We start from the raw sequence: 19,068 nt of genomic DNA, 5'->3' as shown, positions 1-19,068 counted from the left end.
AGTGGTCTATTTTATGTGTCCATAGAGTTTATCTATCATCATGTATACATATCTTGGAAAGTATTAGGGAAATATTATGAACTGGACATGAAACAGCATTAAGCAGACTTAATTGCATTTGGAAAACCACGTGCTACTTCCAGAGTTCTCAAGCTGCTCCCTGACATATAAAAGTCCCCATATTTTAAAAGCTAGAATCTTCTTCCCTCCATGAATGGTATTTCCCCCCAATTATATGTAAACATAGTTTTCAACATTCATTTTTGTAAGATTTTGAGTTCTAAATTTTTCTTTCTCCCTCCGTTCTCCCCTCCCACTCTCCAAAACAGCAAGCAATCCAATATAGGTCATACATGTATAATCATGTTAAATGTATTTTCATATTAGTTATCTTGTGAGAGAAGAATCAGAAAAAAGGGGAAAAATCACAAGAAAGAAAAAACAAAAAAAGAAAAAAGTGAAATTCGTATGCTTTGATCTGCATTCAGACTCCATTGTTCTTTCTCTGGATGTGGATGATATTTTCCATCACGTCTAAAAGCTAGAATCTTCTTAATGATACTCCATGGCGTCTTCTGAAGAATCACAATTATATTTGACTTAAAGAACAATAGAGAGATGGCTGGTGGGACATGGTGGGACATGTCATTAATGATGATTTTCCTCCAAGAAATTGTCCCCAAAGTTAGAATCTAGGAAATTTATAATTAGATTCATTAGAATTGGTTATGTCCTAAGAGTGATTTTATATATACAGTTAGAGTCTTGTACTAGTGACTGTGTCAAGAAAGAAGGTCACTGGCACATTGAGGGATACCTGTTTTGGAAGATTCATGAGAATCTTAGACAAGAAGAGCAGAGGATGAGAAAAAACAATAGTTCCCATATTTAAAAAGTTACTTAATATTTTTAATTTCCCCCCTTGTTACATTGAAGACAATTTTAACATTTGTTTTTAAAACCTTGAGTTCTGGATTCTCTCCCTTATCCCCACTTCCAGTCCCCATTAAAAAAGCACATGTTAATTTATGAAAAAAATTTCCATAAAAATTATGTTGTGGAAGAAAACATAGATTCCCTCCCCCAAAAACAACCTTCAAGAAAAATAAAGTTGAGAGAGAGAGAGAGAGAGAGAGAGAGAGAGAGGCACACACAGACAGACAGAGAAACAGACAGATGGGGAGGAGAAACAGACAGAATATGTGTGTGAGAGAGAGAGAGACAGAGAGACAGAGACAGAGACAGAGAGAGACAGACACAGAGAGAATGCTTCAATCTGAATTCAGGCACAATCAGTTCTTTCTCTGGCTATGGATAGGATTTTTCTTCATTAAGTCCTTCACAGGAGAGTATTCGTGGATCATTGTATTGCTGAAAATAGCAAAATCATTACAACTGATCATCCCAGAACATTGCTGTTATTTTGGACGTAGTCCCTTTCGCTTTGCTTGAGTTCATAGAGGACTTTCCAGGTTTTCCTTGAGCATCCTATTCATCTTTCCCAGGAAACAATGATATTCCATCCCAATCACACGCTATAATTCATTCAGCCATTCCCAAATAGCTGGGCATCCCTCGTTTCCAATTTTTTTGTCGTGAGAAGAGAGTTGAATATCTCTCATTACTGAACTTCAAAGTTCAGAATGCACATCCCAGACATCATCACTTGGGGGGAGGCAACATAGAGCGCCGGAAAGAGCCCTGGCTCCCTAAGCAGCATGGGTTTCAAATCTTTCTTGGAAGCTTGCCACCTGGCCAACCTTGCATGGCCACTTAAGCTTTTCAGCTTAAAATCTTAGGATCTTCTTCTGTTAAATGATTTGCACTAGATGGCTTCTGAGGTAGCTTCCAGGTCCCAAGCTGTGATTCTATGAATAAGCCTAAGACATAAGTACCAGTGTCATTCCCTTTTACAGATGAAGAAACTGAGGCTCTGAGAGATTATTTGTTCAGGGTCACATATCCAGCAAATGCCCAAAGCAGCATTTGAATCCAGGTTTTCCTGACTCCACATTCAGGACCCTATCCATTATGTTAATTCTTTAAAAAATGTTTTTTAAAAAACACTTTTCCTATTTTATTTTTCCCTCCAAGTACATAAAACAATTAGCATGAGTTTTTAATTTAATTTTCGAGTTCCAAATCACTATGTTGCTTCTCCTGAATGTATGGAGAGAATACTACCATCCAGATCATAGATCTGTCAGAATGTTTTTTAAAGAGTGGAAAAATTCTTATCCTCAGTTTTTAAAATCTTGATTCTTTTTTTTAAATATAATGGACAGGAAAAGAGTCAATTGTGTCCCTATAAAACTCTATTATGCTCAGCTTTGTTTTTTAAAAACTATAAAAGTTTTATTCTATAGTAGATTAGGTAAAAGAGCATGTGAAGTTTTATGATTTGAGGGTAGTTTCACTTTGCTTCCCAGAATGGCTCAGCCAGTTCACAGTTCCACAAGCAGTACAATAGTGTGTCTATCCCCCAAGATATACAGGGAACTGGTTATAATATGGAAGAATAAAGACCATTAACCGAGAGAGAAATGGCTAAAGGATATAAAAAGATTATGTTTAAGAGAAGAAAGTTTTATCTATAACCATTTTTTTTCTTAAAAAGGCGGTTGGTTATCAGGTCTCTGTCAGAGAAATTTGTGGCAAAGATATTTTTATTTTGTATCTTTACATATCTTTGTATATTTGTATCTTTAAAATTTTTAAATCGTATTTTATTTTTCTAAATACACATATAGTTTTCAACATTCATTTTTATAAAACTTTGTGTTCCCAATGTTTCTCCCTCCCTCTCTTAATTCCCCCTTCCCCAAGACAGCAAGCAAGCTGATATAACTTAAATATGTGCAATTGCAAAGATAATTTTAGAAGTTTCTCTTTTACTTTTTGATTTTGTTTGTACAGATAAATGCTTTCAATTTCTATCACCCAAATAGCACTTTTGGTCTCTCCTGCTCCTCCTATTCTTTGTTTGGTCATGAACTCTTGTCTATCCATAACTGTGATGGATTTCTCTTTACTTGATTATCCTAATTTGTTTATGATATGCCTCCATTTATCCATGTGAATCTATTTGGAGTTTATTGTCTTGTACTGTAAGAAATGGGTCTAATTCTAATTTCTGCCAGATATCTTTCAAGTTTCCCACCAACTTTAGTCTGTTGAACACTGAGCTATTATGTTTGATTACTTCTGCGTCTTGAGTGCCTAATGCATTCACTCATTATTATTATTTTTAACATTATATTGATTCCTGATTCAGGCAAGAGGAGGCTGCATCTTATTTCCAACAATGATGTCATTTTCATGCCCTTAAGTCATAAAGGCTACCCCTGAGAAAATGTATGATCAGAAGAGGAGGAGAGTTGACCATGTAGTGAGAATGATGAGCTAGAGAGAGCCCCAGTGTGCACAGGGACCCCCAGATTATGAAAGCCCCTGAGCGGAGTCCTCAAGAAGAAGAATTTATTGAGTGACACAGGCAAGACTGGATGTCGTCTGGTTTACAGAAATAAAGAGAACACCCGCTTCAGTGGGATCCCAGAAACACTGTGTGATGCTGACGTATTACTTTCTTATATGGTCTTTCACATCTAACTAAAAAAATTATCCCCTGAGCCTGGCTTCCCTGCACCACCCTTTCTAATATAATAGTGATCATCACTGTAACCAATTTTCTCTTTTTCAAAAAATTTTTATTAAAGGTTATTATTTTTCATTTTTTTATTAAAGCTTTTTATTTACAAAACACATGCGGGGGTAATTTTTCTACATTGACCCTTGCAAAACTTTGTTCCAAATTTTCCCCTCTTCCTTCCACTTCCTTCCCTAGATGGCAGACAGTCCCATACATGTTAAATATGTTAAAATATATGTAACCAATTTTCAATCAGGGAAAAGCTTGGGAGCCCGAACCTACAAATCTTTCCCCCGAAGCACATACCTACCCCCCCCCCTACAGTGGGTCAGTATATTGTGGTAAAAAAGCCTTGGGACCTTTGAGGTCTGGGTTCGAGGTCCTTTTCTGGGTTTGAGGTCCTTTTCTGGCTTCAGTTTCCTTAGCAGTAAAATGGCTCTGGATTGGAGCTTTCCCTGGCATAGGAGGAGAGTGATATAGGGCTCTCTGAACTACGGCATCATGGGGCCGGCTGCTGAGTTAATGAGGGTAACTCATTTAGTGTCAGAATTGACATGCCACCCGCCACTTGACAACATGACAACAGTGGAAGGATAAAAAGGGAGGGGAGGGGTCTGCAGGCGACAATAGCAGTGAGTGGAGGGTTCTCTGTGGCCCCATTGGAGTTTTCTTTTTTTTATATTATTATTATTATAGTAACTTTTTATTGACAGAACCCATGCCAGGGTAGTTTTTTACAACATTATCCCTTGCACTCACTTCTGTTCCGATTTTTCCCTCCCACCCTCCATCCCCCCCCCCAGATGGCAAGCAGTCCTATATATGTTGAATATGTCGCAGTATATCCTAGATACAATGTATGTGTGTAGATCCAAACAGTTCTCTTGTTGCACAGGGAGAATTGGATTCAGAAGGTAGAAATAACCCGGGAAGAAAAACAAAAATGCAAACAGTTTACATTCATTTCCCAGTGTTCTTTCTTTGGGTGTAGCTGCTTCTGTCCATCATTGATCAATTGAAACTGAATTAGGTCTCTGTCAAAGAAATCCACTTCCATCAGAATACATCCTCATACAGTATTGTTGTTGAGGTATATAATGATCTCCTGGTTCTGCTCATTTCACTCAGCATCATTTCATGTAGGTCTCTCCAGGCCTCTCTGTATTCATCCTGTTGGTCATTTCTTACAGAACAATAATATTCCATAACATTCATATACCACAATTTACCCAACCATTCCCCATTGGGGTTTTCTTGGCAAAGGAACGGGACTGGTTTCCTTCTCCAGCTCATTTGGAAAGTCCTTCCTGGGCCGAGGTAGTGCCCAAGTCAACTCAAGCCAACAAGCGTTTGTTTGGCAGCCACCATATGCCTTTGAATGCAGACTCTGGGCTGGGCACTGGGGATAGCACCTCCTGCCTCGGGGCTCTCCCGGCTCTGCACTCTGCTCCTGCAGGGAGACATTATCCCTAGGGTGGGCCCTTCCACCATCTTCTCTGGAGATCTGGTCAGTTCCTGTGGGTCAGCTCTCTCCTCTGGGTAGACAACTCCCAAGTGCTCACCCCCAACCCCCATCTCTCTCCTCCCCTACATCTCCAGCTGGCTGCTCCCCAGGCATCTCAAACTCAACGGGTCTAACACAGAACTCACCATCTTCCCCCCTGAATCTGCCCTTCTCATTTCTCCTTTTTCTGCCCAGAGCATCACGACCATCAGCCCAGGCCACCACCCAGCTGTCAGCCTTGATTCTGCCCTCTCTCCGCCCCCACCTTGCAGCCAATCAGAGACCAAGTCTTGTGGAGTCCATCTCTTTAACAACTTGTGCATTTGTCCCATTCTCTCCAGTTACTCTCCTTCCAGCCTCGATTCTCTGCTGCTCTTGGCTGTGGTTTTGCTTTAGACTTATTGGAATACTTAGATCTAAGCTCTTCTCTGTTAATCCCGAGGGAGCTTAAGCTGGGCTCCATGAAATTATTCATAAAAATTTTGTAGCGATATTAAATAAATTTGGTTTCCTTTTTAACCCTTTATACTTTATCTCATGCATTTAGAAACATTATTCCAAGAAGACGTTCATCCATAAGGTTTCACCAAACTGCCAAAGGAGTCCATGATACCAAAAAAGTTAAGAACCCCTGGTCTAATCCATCCTCCATGGGCCATTGCCAAATCAATGTTCCTAAAGTGTGACCTTCACTCCCTCAAGAAGCTTCGATGACTCCCAGTTCCTTTAGGATAAACTACAAGTCTGTGTCCACCTTTGACAGCCCTTCCCGACCCTATTACGGGCTGATCCCACATGCCATGGCTCTCTCCCAACTTTCCTCAGCCTCTCTTCATACTGGTCCACGCCATCATTCCTGTACTAGGTGCTCCCTATTTGGAAAACTCTCCTCTCCACACTTCCACTCCTACTTCTCTTAAAGGCTTGCTAAAATGCCACCTCCTTCAAGAAACCCTTCCTGATTTTCCCAGTTGTTAGTCCCCCTCCTACCTTTTCACTTTGTATTTTACCTGAGTGTCTCTCTCTATACCTTTGGTGACTTGTCTGTCTCCCTTCTGTAGAATGTAAGCTCTCTGAGGGCAAACGCTGGATTCCGTTTATCTTTAATCTGGTTCATGGCAGGGATTTGTCGACTCTTCTAAGCCATAGAGGTTGCCAACCTGCACAGGTAGAGCGAGTCTCCCCACCCGAGAATTCCCTATGTTCAGGTAACCCTGTAATATTTAATAAGTACTCGTTGGATGGAACTGAGCTGGGTTAGCCGTTCCTTAGAAACAACCCCAGATGATAAGTCAGCCTCCAATCTTCCCCGCTTCTCCAAAATCTCGGCCTAAATCTTTGGCGAGGTCCCCAGTTCTTGGGCTGCTTCCTGATCTTTCTCTGACAATTCTCTTCAAAGTCTTCTTACCCATTTATGTTTCATTCTTTGCCTCCAGCAGCAGTTCCAGGTTTGGTTCCTGTCACTATGTGTACGTGTCTAAGCCACCGAACCAAGCCCAGAGGCCACAAAGCCACAAGATGTCCCTGCCCCAAGAAGTTTGTGTTCCAACTGTTCAGAGAATCAACACGTGCAAGGGATGGAAGTGACTCTTCTGTCTCTCATCCCACAGATGAGGAACTGGGGCTCAGGGAAGGGGAGAAAATGATTTGCCCATGGTTACTTAAGAGGAAAGGTCCCTGGAAGGAGGCTGAAACAGGACACAGGGAAGCCGAGTGGGAAAAGCCAATTTTATTAACAAGTTCTATACAAAACTGACCCATGGATATACCAGAATGCACACACAGACACACAGACACACACACACACACACACACACGCACACGCACACAATCTTGGTTTCCAACACTGCTATTTTTTTTTTCATTTAAAATAAGATTCAACGGGGAGGGGGAGTCACCAAATAGTTACCCCCTCGGCCCACAAAGAGAGAAGACGTGTATTCCTGAGACAGTTACAGAGATAGGAGGCGAGAGTCCGGGACCCCGAACAAGATGTGTTCATTCTAAAGCGCCGCGGAAGGCTCCCACCTCTGAACTGAGTTACAGAGTAGAAGTGGATGCTAGTAGGTAATGAAATAGGCCTCGGAGGCTCTGTCTCTGGAAGAACAGGAAGAAGTTAGCTCCCAGACCTCCTTGTGCTTAATGAACCTAAGAAAAGATTTCTGAAAAATGAGATGGGCCTTAGCATCCCCCGCGGCCAAGCCCGCCCAGAGAAGTCCCTTGGGGTTAACGTTGAATCCGTTGCATTGCATGCTAACCTAAATTAAACGCTGTCTTGTCCCCCGCTTTAACAAGAAGTCCATCTGCCCAAGACCTGATTTGGTCACTTGGTGACTCCATGACCCCCAAAGGCAAACTGCCTTGTACCTAAGTCAGTGACTGTGAACAAACATTCTGGAAGGGACAGCATCAAGATTCTTCACCGGGTTTGGTCCCCAAGGCTTTGTTCTTTGTTCTGCTGCTTGACCTGCCCTAGTCATATCCAAGCATGCTTTGCCCACGAGGGAATCATTGCCCAGTACAAGCTCAGGCCTGGTGTCTGCTTTGCCAAGAGAGAATCCATTCTCTCATTTGTACCTTAGTCTCTCCTTTGGAGATGGCTGGCTACCAGATCCAGTTCTAAAGCATCATCAACGGCCCCTTGGAATTGCAAGAGGCAGCCGGCTCCCTGGGGTGTCTCGGGGTCCATCTAGATCTTTCCTTTTTCAGCACAAACAATTCCACTCGGGCAACCAACAGTGCAATCCAGGGGCCCCTGAGGAGCCTAGTTCATGTCTTGAAAACAAAAAGCCTTGCAAAGGACATCGGGAACATCAGATTGGAGAGTGTGGGGGAGGCTTGTCCACTTTCTCTTTCACCCTGCCCGGTGACGCTCACTGTGGAGACCACAAGAGAGAAGGAGAGAGAAAGAGAGAAGTTATGGTCTTAACGCTCCTAAAATAGAAGCAGCCCAAGATAGCGTCTGGCCCTGCTCTTGCAGATAAAGAAAAGGGGTCCAGAGAGGTTCAATAATTTAGGTCACAAAGCCAGAAAAGGCTTCTTGATGTCTTCTTAGAGGAGAAACATTTATTTATGTATTTATTTATTTTTGTGGGGGACCTCTCTCAACTCCCATTCAATTGAATAAATGCCTATAAAGAACATATACACAAGACATGGGCTAAAATAACCAAAAACCCCCCAACAAACTCATCTGTCAGCAAACACACATATACAGTAGAATTGCAAGCTCCTGGAAAGCAGGCTTTATGTGCTACCACATGCTTGGTACAGATTAATTATTTAATAAGGACGCAAAAATAACCAAAAACCCCAACAAGTTCATCTGTCTGTAAACACACATATACAGTAGATTGCAAGCTCCTAGAAAGCAGGCTTCGTATGCTACCACATGCTTGGTACAGATTAAATATTTAATAAGCACGCTAAAATAACCAAACCCCGCCCCCCAACAAACTCATCTGTCAACAAACAGAGATATACGGTAGATTGTAAGCTCCTGGAAAGCAGGCTTTGTATGCTAACAAAGTTTTTGGTACAGATTATTTAATAAGTACTTATTGGATGGAATTGAACTAAGTTAGCCATTCATTAAAAACAACCCGAGATGATAAATCAGCCTCCAATCCTTCCCCGCTTCTCCAAAATCTTGGCCTAAATCACTGGTATTGTCCCCAGTTCTTGGTCTGCTTCCTGATCTAGCATTTAAGGCTTTCTCAGACAATTCTCTTCCAAGTCTTCTTACCCATTTGTTTGGCTCTTTGCCTCCAGCATCAATTCTGCCCCTCTTCCTGGCTCCCTTGCTGACCTTTTCCTTCCTTCATTTAAAATTTCCCTAAATGTCATTCCTCCATGAAACTTTAGTTGTAAAAGAGAAAGTGAATTTCCCCCCCATTTCCACCTTCGACAGAGACTCGTAGATCCATCAGCTGGGAGAGCTGGGAGGTCTCTCCTACCACATCATCTAGATTCAGTCCTTTACATATACAGAATGTTGATAAAAGCATTTATTTTCATCCTGGGTCAATAGCTGACCACTCACCTACATGTCTTTACCACCTCTGCCCTTCCCTGCTATTTCTGTCAGGCTGTGAGTTCCACAAGCAAAGAGTTTCCTAATTTAATTTGGATGATGGCTACCATGGTACAATAAATACAGGAAGGATTCAGCTCATTGTGCCTGGTTCCCAAAGATGGATCTAGGAATAACGAAGAGATGTATGATGGGTACGGGTGGGTGACAGTAGATTTCCAGTGACGACCCATGACTATGAAGTAGGGTCAGGGACACCACTGAGGAAATGTAGTATGAGAAAAGAAGGTGGACCAGTCCAGTCACGAGAGGGGTGCTAGAAAGAGGGATGGCCCAAGAGCTTGTGAAACGTCGGAAGACCTCGGCCAGGGGTTCTTAACCCTTTTTGTGCCAGGGATTCCTGTGGCAGTCAGAATGGTGAAGTCTGTGGATTCCTCTAAGGAATATTTTAAGATATATAAAGTAAAAGGCACAAGTTATAAAGGAAACAAATTAAACGAAATGTAGTAATTTAAAGCAAGTTCACTGATGTCAGGTTAAGAAGAACCCACTTTGGGTTGATCCTCCATGCAGAGTAGATAGGACAACAGGATAAGTCACCGTATGTCCTGGTGAAGGGACACTGATGAGCTCACTGGCTCCCTTTAAATACTGAAATGTCAATAGAGGATGGAAGAATGGACAATGTGACCAGAAATGAATTCAGAAGAGCCACAAGAATAGTGTAAAGTGCAGAATGATCCGAGTCTTATGGAAATGCTAAACACGATGGCAAAGATCTTTTTTTTAAAGGGTACTTTTAAATAAGGCAGAAGAGTCCACTGCTTCTACTGGGGGGAACTTAACAGATATCAGTGGATGCTTCTGTGATTCCCAACAAGGAAGCATCATTTGAAGGCTTCTTAAGCATGGCTTCTATCCCTCCAAGTCCTTAATTTAAAAAAAGTTAGGCCATTGAATGATCTTTAGACTTGAAAGAGCACAACAAGAACTCAATAGTTGTTTAAAGAAGTAAAGGAATGGAGATAGGTGAGAAGATAGGGAGGGAATGTAAAGATATAAAGGAGCTTTTTGTCTCCAGATTTCCATGCTAAAGAATCATGGAAGGGAATTGTTGGAGTCACTGCAGACAACATTAGAGAAATTGGAGTTGTCAGCTGAAGAGATCTTGTCTCCAGAGGAGAAAAGGTAGAGAGGAGTTTGAGATAGTATGTGCAGATGGTTAAGCACAACCTCAATATTCAATCAATTCAGCAACAGCTAACCAAGGGTGCTCTCTCTCAGCCTTTAGGAAAGGAAACAGTGATTAGAATGAATTAACTTGACTCCATCCAACATTCAAAATAAGGTATTTTAGGTCGCATTGCATTGTGCAGTGGAAATAGGATGAAATTTGGCATCAAAACACCTGAGATTTGAATTCTGGCAAGGAACTTGCTACCAGAGTAACACCGGGGAGATCACTCGGTCTCTACAGTCCTTAGCTTGCTCCCTCTGATAGATGAGGGCCTCCATCACCTACTTGTGGGGTATCATTCATCCCCAAGTCTCACGATCCTGTGATTGCTCAAGGGAATTCACTGTATATCCTGATTTCAGCAAAGCACTTGACAGAATCTCTCATGATGCTTGCATAGAGAAAATGGTGAAATGTGATCATTCCATGAAACAGACTGGCAATTGACTGACTGACCAGTTATCTATTAATAACAGATCCCTAAACCCAGAGAGAGTGTGCTAGACCTCTGTCCATGCTGCTGTCTTGTCAGCCATTTTTATTGATGATACCATGACCCAGTGCTGCTTTTCAAATCTGTGGATGACATAAAACTAGGGAGATTAGCAAGCATATTATAAAACAGAATCAAAATCCAGATTTTAGAGTTGAGAGATTTGGATTCGTATTCCCGGTTACTGTTACTTGTATGATCTTGGGCAAATCACTTCCCCTTGCTAAGGCTGTGCCCTCCATTTTAAAATGAGGACTTGGATCATATAACCTCAGAGGTCCTTTCCAGCCTTGGATGAACAAACATAAAGCACAGGGATTAGAAGAACAACACAAAGTCCCCATCCTCAAGGAGCCAACAACATAGAAGAGTTATAAGAAAAGCACATTGAGAAGGTCAAGCCCATTGAGCTCACTTGTGTCTGGGAAGATTTTATGGGGGACGTGGTACCTGAACTTGACATTGAAGAATGGGATGGAATTTACCAGGTGGAAACTGAGGCAACAAAGGAGAGCCCACATTTCTGGTCTGTGGGATCGTGTAGGGAAAGGCCCAGAGGTGGGAAATAATGATATGAGTTTGATTAAAGTATGGAAAACATAAAGAGAAGTGGGATGGAATGAGCCTGGGAACATGGGCGGGAGCGAGGCTAAATTCTGAACTGGAGTTCGAAAGCCTAATTGCTGATGTGGGGGGAGTTGGTTGGGTAGCCGATTATGTGAAAAATAAAAGATTTGGGGGATTGTCTGTGGGTAACCAGCCTAGTGTGGTTTGGCAAGGATGGGAGGGTGGGGGAGACTGCTGGGAGGGGTGCTTGTCTGCAGCTAGCCTTTCGGGGTGCTGGTTGAGGGTCCCAGAGTCTCCCAGCTTCTGCTCTAGGTACAGGAGGGGGATGGGTGGGTAAGGAAGGAGACATCACAGAGTAAGATGTCAGGGCCAGGGATGAAACCGTGTATGGAGCTGCTGAGTGTCACATCAGGGATTGGGATTAAATGGTCATTGTGTTAGCAGGTTCTTTGTAGCTTGTGACTGGAGTGCTGGGGGGGAGGTCAACGACTCTGGGATGGCCGTTTCAAAGATCCCCAAGGGGATCTCTAAGTCCTTCTGATGGAGCCCTTCTTGGGTGCTTAGGGGGAGAGGAGAGATGCCTCTGAAGGCTTCGGGGGCAAGGTCTGGGGGCTAGAGGAGCTCCAGTAATGAGGCGGGGAAGGTAGCTCGGAGCCGGCCCTTGATAGAGGGCTTGAGCACCATCCCAAGAAGTGGAGACTTTACTGAGGAGACAGGAGGGACCATCCCACTGAAGGGTTTTGGGGCAGTGGAACAGCACTGTGGGCAGGGCCGTTCACCAGAATCTGTAGCATCCAAGGATGGATTAGGGTAAGGAGAGACCGGAGGCAGGAGGCTATTTGGAGGCTGTAATTCAGGTCAGAAACAACGAGGGTAAAAACTGGGGGGTGGCTGCAGGAGTGTAAGGAGGGACCGATTCCAGAGGCTGGCCCATCAGGCACCTCGCAGGAGAGTCTAGGAGCTGCTCTGGTCTCCCCGTCTGCGAAGAGCCCTCCGAGAGGGGGTGAGCACCAGAGAAGGAGGCGGATGTTGGTCCCGATGGGAGTTTGTTTTGCAAGAAGAGGAGCTTTCACACTGGATGGCTGCACTCGGGGCTTCCTCTGTAGGTTCTGTTCGCTCTGCTTCCAGCCCTCATTTTACCACTGGCCTTTCCTCTCATGCCTCAGAAGGAACCTGCCCCTCTCTACCTAGCTCGTTGTCTTCCACACTTACCTGCATAGACGTCCTGCTGACAGGCCCTTCCTCCGGCCAGTACTTGCCATGGTGCGGGAGCTCCGAGGTCTCCCGGTAGTCCCGGGCTTTGGAGTGCTGCAGGTGTAACACGGCCGGACTCTTGGCGGGCAGAGGAGGCCTGTTTATCTGTCCCTGGGTCCCCGGCTGGCTCATTTCGGACCTGGCGGGCTTGACTGGCCTCTTGGCTGGGATCGGGGTCTCTGAGGGGGTGAGAGGCTTGGGCTTCCCCTGGGTCTTTTCCCCTCCCATCGGGGCCTTCCCTTCGGCGGAGGAAGAACACGTGAAGGAACGCATCCTGGGCACAGGGAGGAAAGGGGCCGAGATGGCCTTGCTGGCCAGCTTGCCGCTCTCGCCTTCGGGGGCCTTCAGGAAGATGACGGAGGGAGACGGGGCTCCGGGTTCCACAAAGACGGGTCGTTCCTTCCTCAGAATCTTGGGGGACTCCTGCTCCTTCCTGGGGGCCGGCTTAGGGAAGGAGCTCACAGATCCATACAGCGGGTTCTCGAACATCTCTGGCTTTGTCGTCGGCTGTTCCTCCGTAGTCGAGGGGTCTGCCACGGTCTTCCCCAAGTCGCTGGGCCTAGAGCCGGTGGGAAGAAAGGGAAAAGCTCAGGTTAGAAGGGAAGTGAGGGGATGAGGTCATTTAATGCACCTCCAACGGAAAGGTCTGCCTGGGGTGGCTCTGCCCCCGGGGAGCTCTCAGGTCGGGTCCACGGAGGATCCACGCTGGGTTAGATGAGGCGGGCCCGGCGGTCCTGCCTGATTCTGAGGTTCTGGGGAGCCACATTTATACTGGTTTCTTCCCCTCATTCTCCCCCCAGCCGTTTCTGACTCACTGCAGGCCCTGATTCAGCCTCTCTTTGGAGCACGGCCAGGCAAATCATGAGACCGAGGACAGGAAGCACAGTTTGGTGCCTGACCCCAAGCGGGAGCTTAACGGAGCCTCTGGAGAGCCTTCCGCAGCCCAGGCTCCAAGAGCAGGGGGAGCCAGGAGCCACAAAGCAGGAGGGAAAGGCCATTGCCTGGGGGGCAGAGACCCTGCCCCTGCCCATTTCTAGGCGTATCAACCTGAGGCAGGCTCCCCTTTTCGGAGGCTGTCTTCTTATCTGCAAAAGGGGGACAAGGCACCTGCCCTGCTTATACCCCCAAGTTTGCTAGGAAGGACAAAGGAAACTTATCTTCTACTCTGTAACTTGGTAAACTTGAGAATTATAATCTGGAATATATAAGCAGCAACATTTCCCTCAAATGGCTTGCTGAATTATCAGCAACCCCCTTTCCTTATTTTCTTTCTTTTTCTTTCTCTTTCTTTCTTTCTTTCTTTCTTTCTCTTTTTTTTGCTGAGGCAATTGGGGTTAAGTGACTTGCCCAGGGTCACATGGTTAGGACGTGTCTGAGGTGGGATCTGAATTTACGGGGATCCGCCTTCTTGGCTCTATGGGTCTCCCCACCATTGTCACCAGCTGCCCTAACTCTTCCCCCTCCCCAACCTTGCTGCCCGTTATCCCATGGCTGGAGGTGTTGGAGCAGAGTCCAGATGGCTGATTGGCCAGACGTGGTAGAAGGGATCCAAGAAGTGGGCAGGGGGTGACCTCTAAGGTCTGTTCCAAGGAGATCTCCAAGATTCTGGGAAATCCCCCCCTCCCTCCTTTTTTTTCCCTCAGGGTCCAAAAGTCTGATCATGAAAAACAATACTCACAGTTGCTCCTGGGTCCTGAGATTAGGAGCTCGGCTTGCCGGGCAGGGGGAGAACTTTTTGGGAGACAGCGGGGGCTGTGAAGGTGGGGTTGGGGGAGACTCTCCCCAGCTGGAAATCGGGGGGGTGTCTTTGGGAGGCTGATCATAGCTCCAGACAGTGGATTGCGACTCAGTTGGAAGGACCGGCTTCCCGTGGAGGGGCACCTGCTGCCCGAAATGTCCCATCCCGAGGTAATTGGGGTTGGTGATCTCTGTGAAGTTGGCCCCGCTGAAATGAGCTCTAGGAGGGAAGGGAGGGACATATTCACACACAGGGCCCAGCATCTGTCAGACACCCCCCAGCTGCCTGGACGCCGGACCCCCCAACTCCTCAGGCCTCCTTCTTCCTGTCCCTTTATCCCCTCAAGCCCCCGGTCACAGCAGTGCGCAGCAGAACTCCCAGAGGGGCCTTCTGACTCCGTCACTCCCTCTTCCACAGAAGGGTGGGAGGACCATGCCAGGAGGAGGACCATACCAGGGGGAGGACCATCAATTTTCAGTGATTCTGGAGCCCGTGATTCACCCAATAGATTCGCTCCAGCCATGTTCCCCCCGTCTCCCTCCCCCCCGCCCCCCGCTAACTGGACCATATCCCAAGCTCAGGAGGAATAAAAGCAAATTTCATACAAGTCTAAATAAAACATAAATTGTCCGTCCTCCAAAATCACAGCAGAGCCTCAGGAGAATCAGTCAATCGACAAGCAGTTAGAACCCACCTGGGGGGACACTCCCAGTGTTTTGTGGGGTCCTGGTTAGTGAGATTCTTCAGGGACTTCTGCCCAGCTGCCTCATCTCGCTCTGTCTTCACAAAGTCTGGAAGAAAAGGGTTAAAAGAAAGGAGACTTAGCCACAAGGCCCTTGGCTTTCCTGTGCCCCTGGCACTGACCACGATTGGGCTCTTGGTTTCTGAGTCCCCAGAAGAGCTTTTCCAAAGACGTTATCTTGGCAAAGGGTAAAACTGGGCAAGTTGTTCCCCATCCCTGAGGGGAAAAGGAGACTTTTCTTCCAGTGGGAGGGCCCTTAAGGGCTGGTTAACAGCTCTGAGAAGCCAGGAGACATAGAAGAACCCACTCCGGCCCATCCCAGCTGCTGCCGGCCCAGCCCATTGCCCTGCAAGAGGAATCCTCAACATGCAAGGCGCAGGAACTGTCCAGCAGGAGCAATGCGCTTGCTGACTTTTCCCAAAGGATTTTGGGATAATCCTCTAACTAGAGAAGCCACTTTGAGGCCTACAGGACAAATCGTGCTTTGGGGACTTTCTAAATTCATGTGAGACAATTCTTATTGTTGGTGGGATTAGCTAATTTTTCTAATTGTTTCCATTAAGTTTGGAGACACGGAAGGAGATTTAAATCGGCATTTGCCTTGAATCTTTAGCACCAGGAAGTTGGGTGCCTCCTGTGACCTGGCAGAACTTGCCAGTGCTCTGAAAGGTGTCAAGGGGCCCAGAGATTGTTTAATCAAAGATTTCTTGAATAATAATAAATTATTCTTGAATGAATAATAAAGATCTTGAATAACAGGCAGCTTCTTCCCCTGAATCTTGTCTTTCATTTGCTTCTGCTCTGCTTTGTCTCCCAGCCTCCAGATCAAGGGATCATGGGAACATGGAGTTTGAATTGGGGGCAAATGGCTGTGTGAGCAATTACTCTCCAGCCCCACTCGCTAAATTAATTTTTAAAAAGTAGTTTTTTACGTCTTTTGTTTTTACCACACAGTAATTACTGGGAATACCCGCCATTGCTCTTTCTAATCTTTCCTGGTACAGCTGTGCTACTTGGCTCTGTTCTAGCACGGGCCAATGTTAAGCCTGTTGCTTTTGGAGTCAGAGGCCTGGGTTCCAATTCCAATTCCACCATTTATTACTCTGGGCAATTCCCAAAGTCCCTGAGCCTCGTTTCAGCATCTGTAAAGTGATGGGGTTAGACCGAGGCTGTTAAGGTCATTTCCAGCTCTACTGTACTTGTATTTTATTCTTCTTCCTTCCCCATCCTATCCTATTCTATCCTATCCTATCCTATCCTATCCTATCCTATCCTATCCTATCCTATCCTATCCTATCCTATCCTATCCCTTTCCATTCCTTTCTTTTCTATTCTATTTCTTTCTATTCTATTCCTTTTTTTCCTATTCTATGCTGTTTTATTCCTTTCTTTTCTATTCTATTCTGTTTTATTCTTTTCTATTCCATTTTTCTATTCTATACTGTTTTATTCCTTTCTTTCTATTTCATTTCTTTCTCTTTTATTTATTCTATTCCTTTCCTTTCTATGTTTCTCTATGAAGGAGGAGAGCTGTTGGCAGAAAATGTTGGCACTTTGCTCAGGTCCATCACACTGATGCCAATTTCCAGGGGTTGTGCTCCTGATGGGGAAGACATTTCCCTCCCCCCAGCCTTACCATAGAGTCTCTCTCTTTTTTTCCCTTGGGAAGTCTGCAGTTTGATTTCCCCCCGGAAGTGGCCCATCATCTCTCCATGGTGAGTGAGTGCAGTGTAGATGGGAACCAAGGATTCGGTGGCTTCAGATCTCAGAGCAATGCAGCCTTCACCTGCAGGAGAAGACGGGAGACTGATGAGAAGATTCCAGCCATTTCCACGGAAGGCAAAAACTCTTTTGTCATCCATGTAGCTGAAGAGAAAGGTGGGATAAAGTGGGCAGGGGGACGGTCAGGCTTCGCTTCTTGGGATTGTCACCGTTGGCCAGGGTTAGCTGTATTCTGGAATGAGAATGGGACACAGACTCCCCATGAAAGCCCTTCTCTGGCCCTTCCCCACAGGAGGTAAAAGAGGGAGAGGCTGGGGACTGACGACACGGGCCTCCAAATTCAAACATGAATTGGCAATAAATGAGAAAACGGCCATCTCCAAAGGCCGCAGTTTCTAAGGGTCTTTGAGAGGCAACTAGGCTAAAATAAGCTAAAGATGGGAAAATGAGAGGAAGAGCCCTGAGGGCCGTACACATTTTCCGACAGAAATGAAACTTGGCAGCAGAAGGGACGATGGGGCAAAGGGGGCATCCTAGAATTTTGGAGCTGGGAAAGCTCAGTCTCACCCAGTCCCACCATGAGCCCCACCTGTGCTTGGTGCCCCTGGTCACCAGGAAACTGTCCCCTCTCTTTTGGGAGCTCAGCATTGGAAAGCCTGCCTTGCTCCAAGTTCAGTCACTAACCGTCCCACGCTAAACCGTGTCCAGGAAGCCCAACGACCTTGGGTTTTCAGAGTCTAATTCCATCCCTCCTTTGGGAATCGGGCTGAGCACCTTCTCTGCTGCCCTCCCAGGGCCACCCTCCCTCCAGTGCTGGGGGCGGTGGCTCTGCAGTCTTGCCTCCCTCACAGCTCATTCGGGATTGGGAGGAGTCAGGGTCCTTGAAACCATAGAGAGAGGCCCTTGTTCTAAGGGCCTTTAGCTCAGAGAGAGGAAGTGGAACAAGGTGTGGGAGGAGTGTGGGAGGACAGTAACAACGGTTAATGATCTGGTCCTTAATGGCTCACCAAGAGCACTACCTGTTCTCTCCCTGGAGCTTCAGAATGCCCCAAAGCTGGAACTGTGGGTACTATGAACCCTGTTTCTCCATCAGGGAAGTGGGGTTCAGAGAGGCTGAGGGGTGCACCTGGGTCACCCGGGAAGCCAGTGGCAGAGCCGGGACTCTGGCCCAGGATTGGTGACTAAGTCCAGCAAGCTCTCCTTTCCACATCACTGTGGTCCATCACCATGGTTACCGAGTTATTTATGGCTCCCCGAGCTGCTGTAGCACTTGATTTACCAACCTCTGCTCTCACCACAAGCCTCAGATGCAGGCAGGGCAAGAATTATTATCCTCCTTTCACAGATACAGAAACTGAGGCTCAGGGAGGTGGAGACACAGCAAGGAGGGCCTAGGGCTGAGGCCGAAACCAGGGCCCTCAAATCCGTGGTTCTGTTCAATGCCTCAGATTGACATTGTTTATAAGAAGAGATTTTCTATAAGGGCTAGATCCGAGGAGAGTCAAGACTTAGATATGGTGACATTCTCTTTCCTGCATTAGACCGTAAGCTCCCAGAGGGCAGTTGTGCCCCCACCCCTGGCACAGCATCTGGCACAAGGCGGGTGCTCCACAAATGTTCGCTGATTAAGTGGGATGGGGAGGACAAGCTACTGAACCAGACGGTGGCCGAATCAACCATTTGGGCAGGGGTGGGAGGGGTGGGGGAGAAACCTTAAGCATCAACAAGAAAGAGATGCCACAGCTAGAGCACGTTAGGACTTTTCACAAGAAGCCTTTCCAGGTGTGAACATCATTCCCAGCTCTGGCCCATCAGTCTCCCTTCGGGCTGTTTATGATTCCTCACCCCGTCCACCATCTTCCAACCAGAGTCTCCCTTAGTCATTTGGTCCTGCTCGCTGAGCTTTGGCAAGTAGGGAAGCAGGAAGTGAGTTGGTGGAAAGTGGAGTCATAGAAGACAGACTGGGCTTGAAGCCAGGACCCTTGAGTAGAAGTCTTGGCTCCAGGACCCTTCTATCTGTCATCCTCTGTCCAGCTAGCCCCTGAAGACCTTCTCGTCTCCAGCCTGGCCCATCACCTACTCTCTTAGCTAGGACCACCTCTTACTTTATTGAGAGAATATTTTATGCT

At 46.1% G+C, this 19,068-nt stretch overlaps 1 protein-coding gene across 3 annotated transcripts in view; it reads right to left on the bottom strand.

Annotated features, from left to right (window-relative positions):
* Positions 1-6,867: 6,867 nt before the first annotated feature.
* Positions 6,868-19,068, bottom strand: part of INPP5D (inositol polyphosphate-5-phosphatase D) — a 122,914-nt gene continuing 110,713 nt past the window's right edge. For 2 of the 3 annotated variants that reach the window (XM_031968175.1, XM_031968176.1), the window contains exons 25-28: positions 16,854-17,003; positions 15,170-15,266; positions 14,416-14,694; positions 12,318-13,296 (exon numbers count right to left, since the gene is read on the bottom strand). In XM_031968175.1, the coding sequence (XP_031824035.1) occupies positions 12,639-13,296; positions 14,416-14,694; positions 15,170-15,266; positions 16,854-17,003 (1,184 nt within the window). In that variant the 3' untranslated portion in view covers positions 12,318-12,638. Of the gene's footprint in view, positions 8,030-12,317; positions 13,297-14,415; positions 14,695-15,169; positions 15,267-16,853; positions 17,004-19,068 lie in introns of those variants that run through there. The other variant, XM_031968177.1, reaches the window with a different exon arrangement.

This window comes from Sarcophilus harrisii, chromosome 4, assembly GCF_902635505.1.
Source record: "Sarcophilus harrisii chromosome 4, mSarHar1.11, whole genome shotgun sequence".
NCBI lineage: Eukaryota > Metazoa > Chordata > Mammalia > Dasyuromorphia > Dasyuridae > Sarcophilus > Sarcophilus harrisii.
Note: the sequence above shows the minus strand (reverse complement) of the source record. Positions and strands in the feature narration are given on the sequence as shown.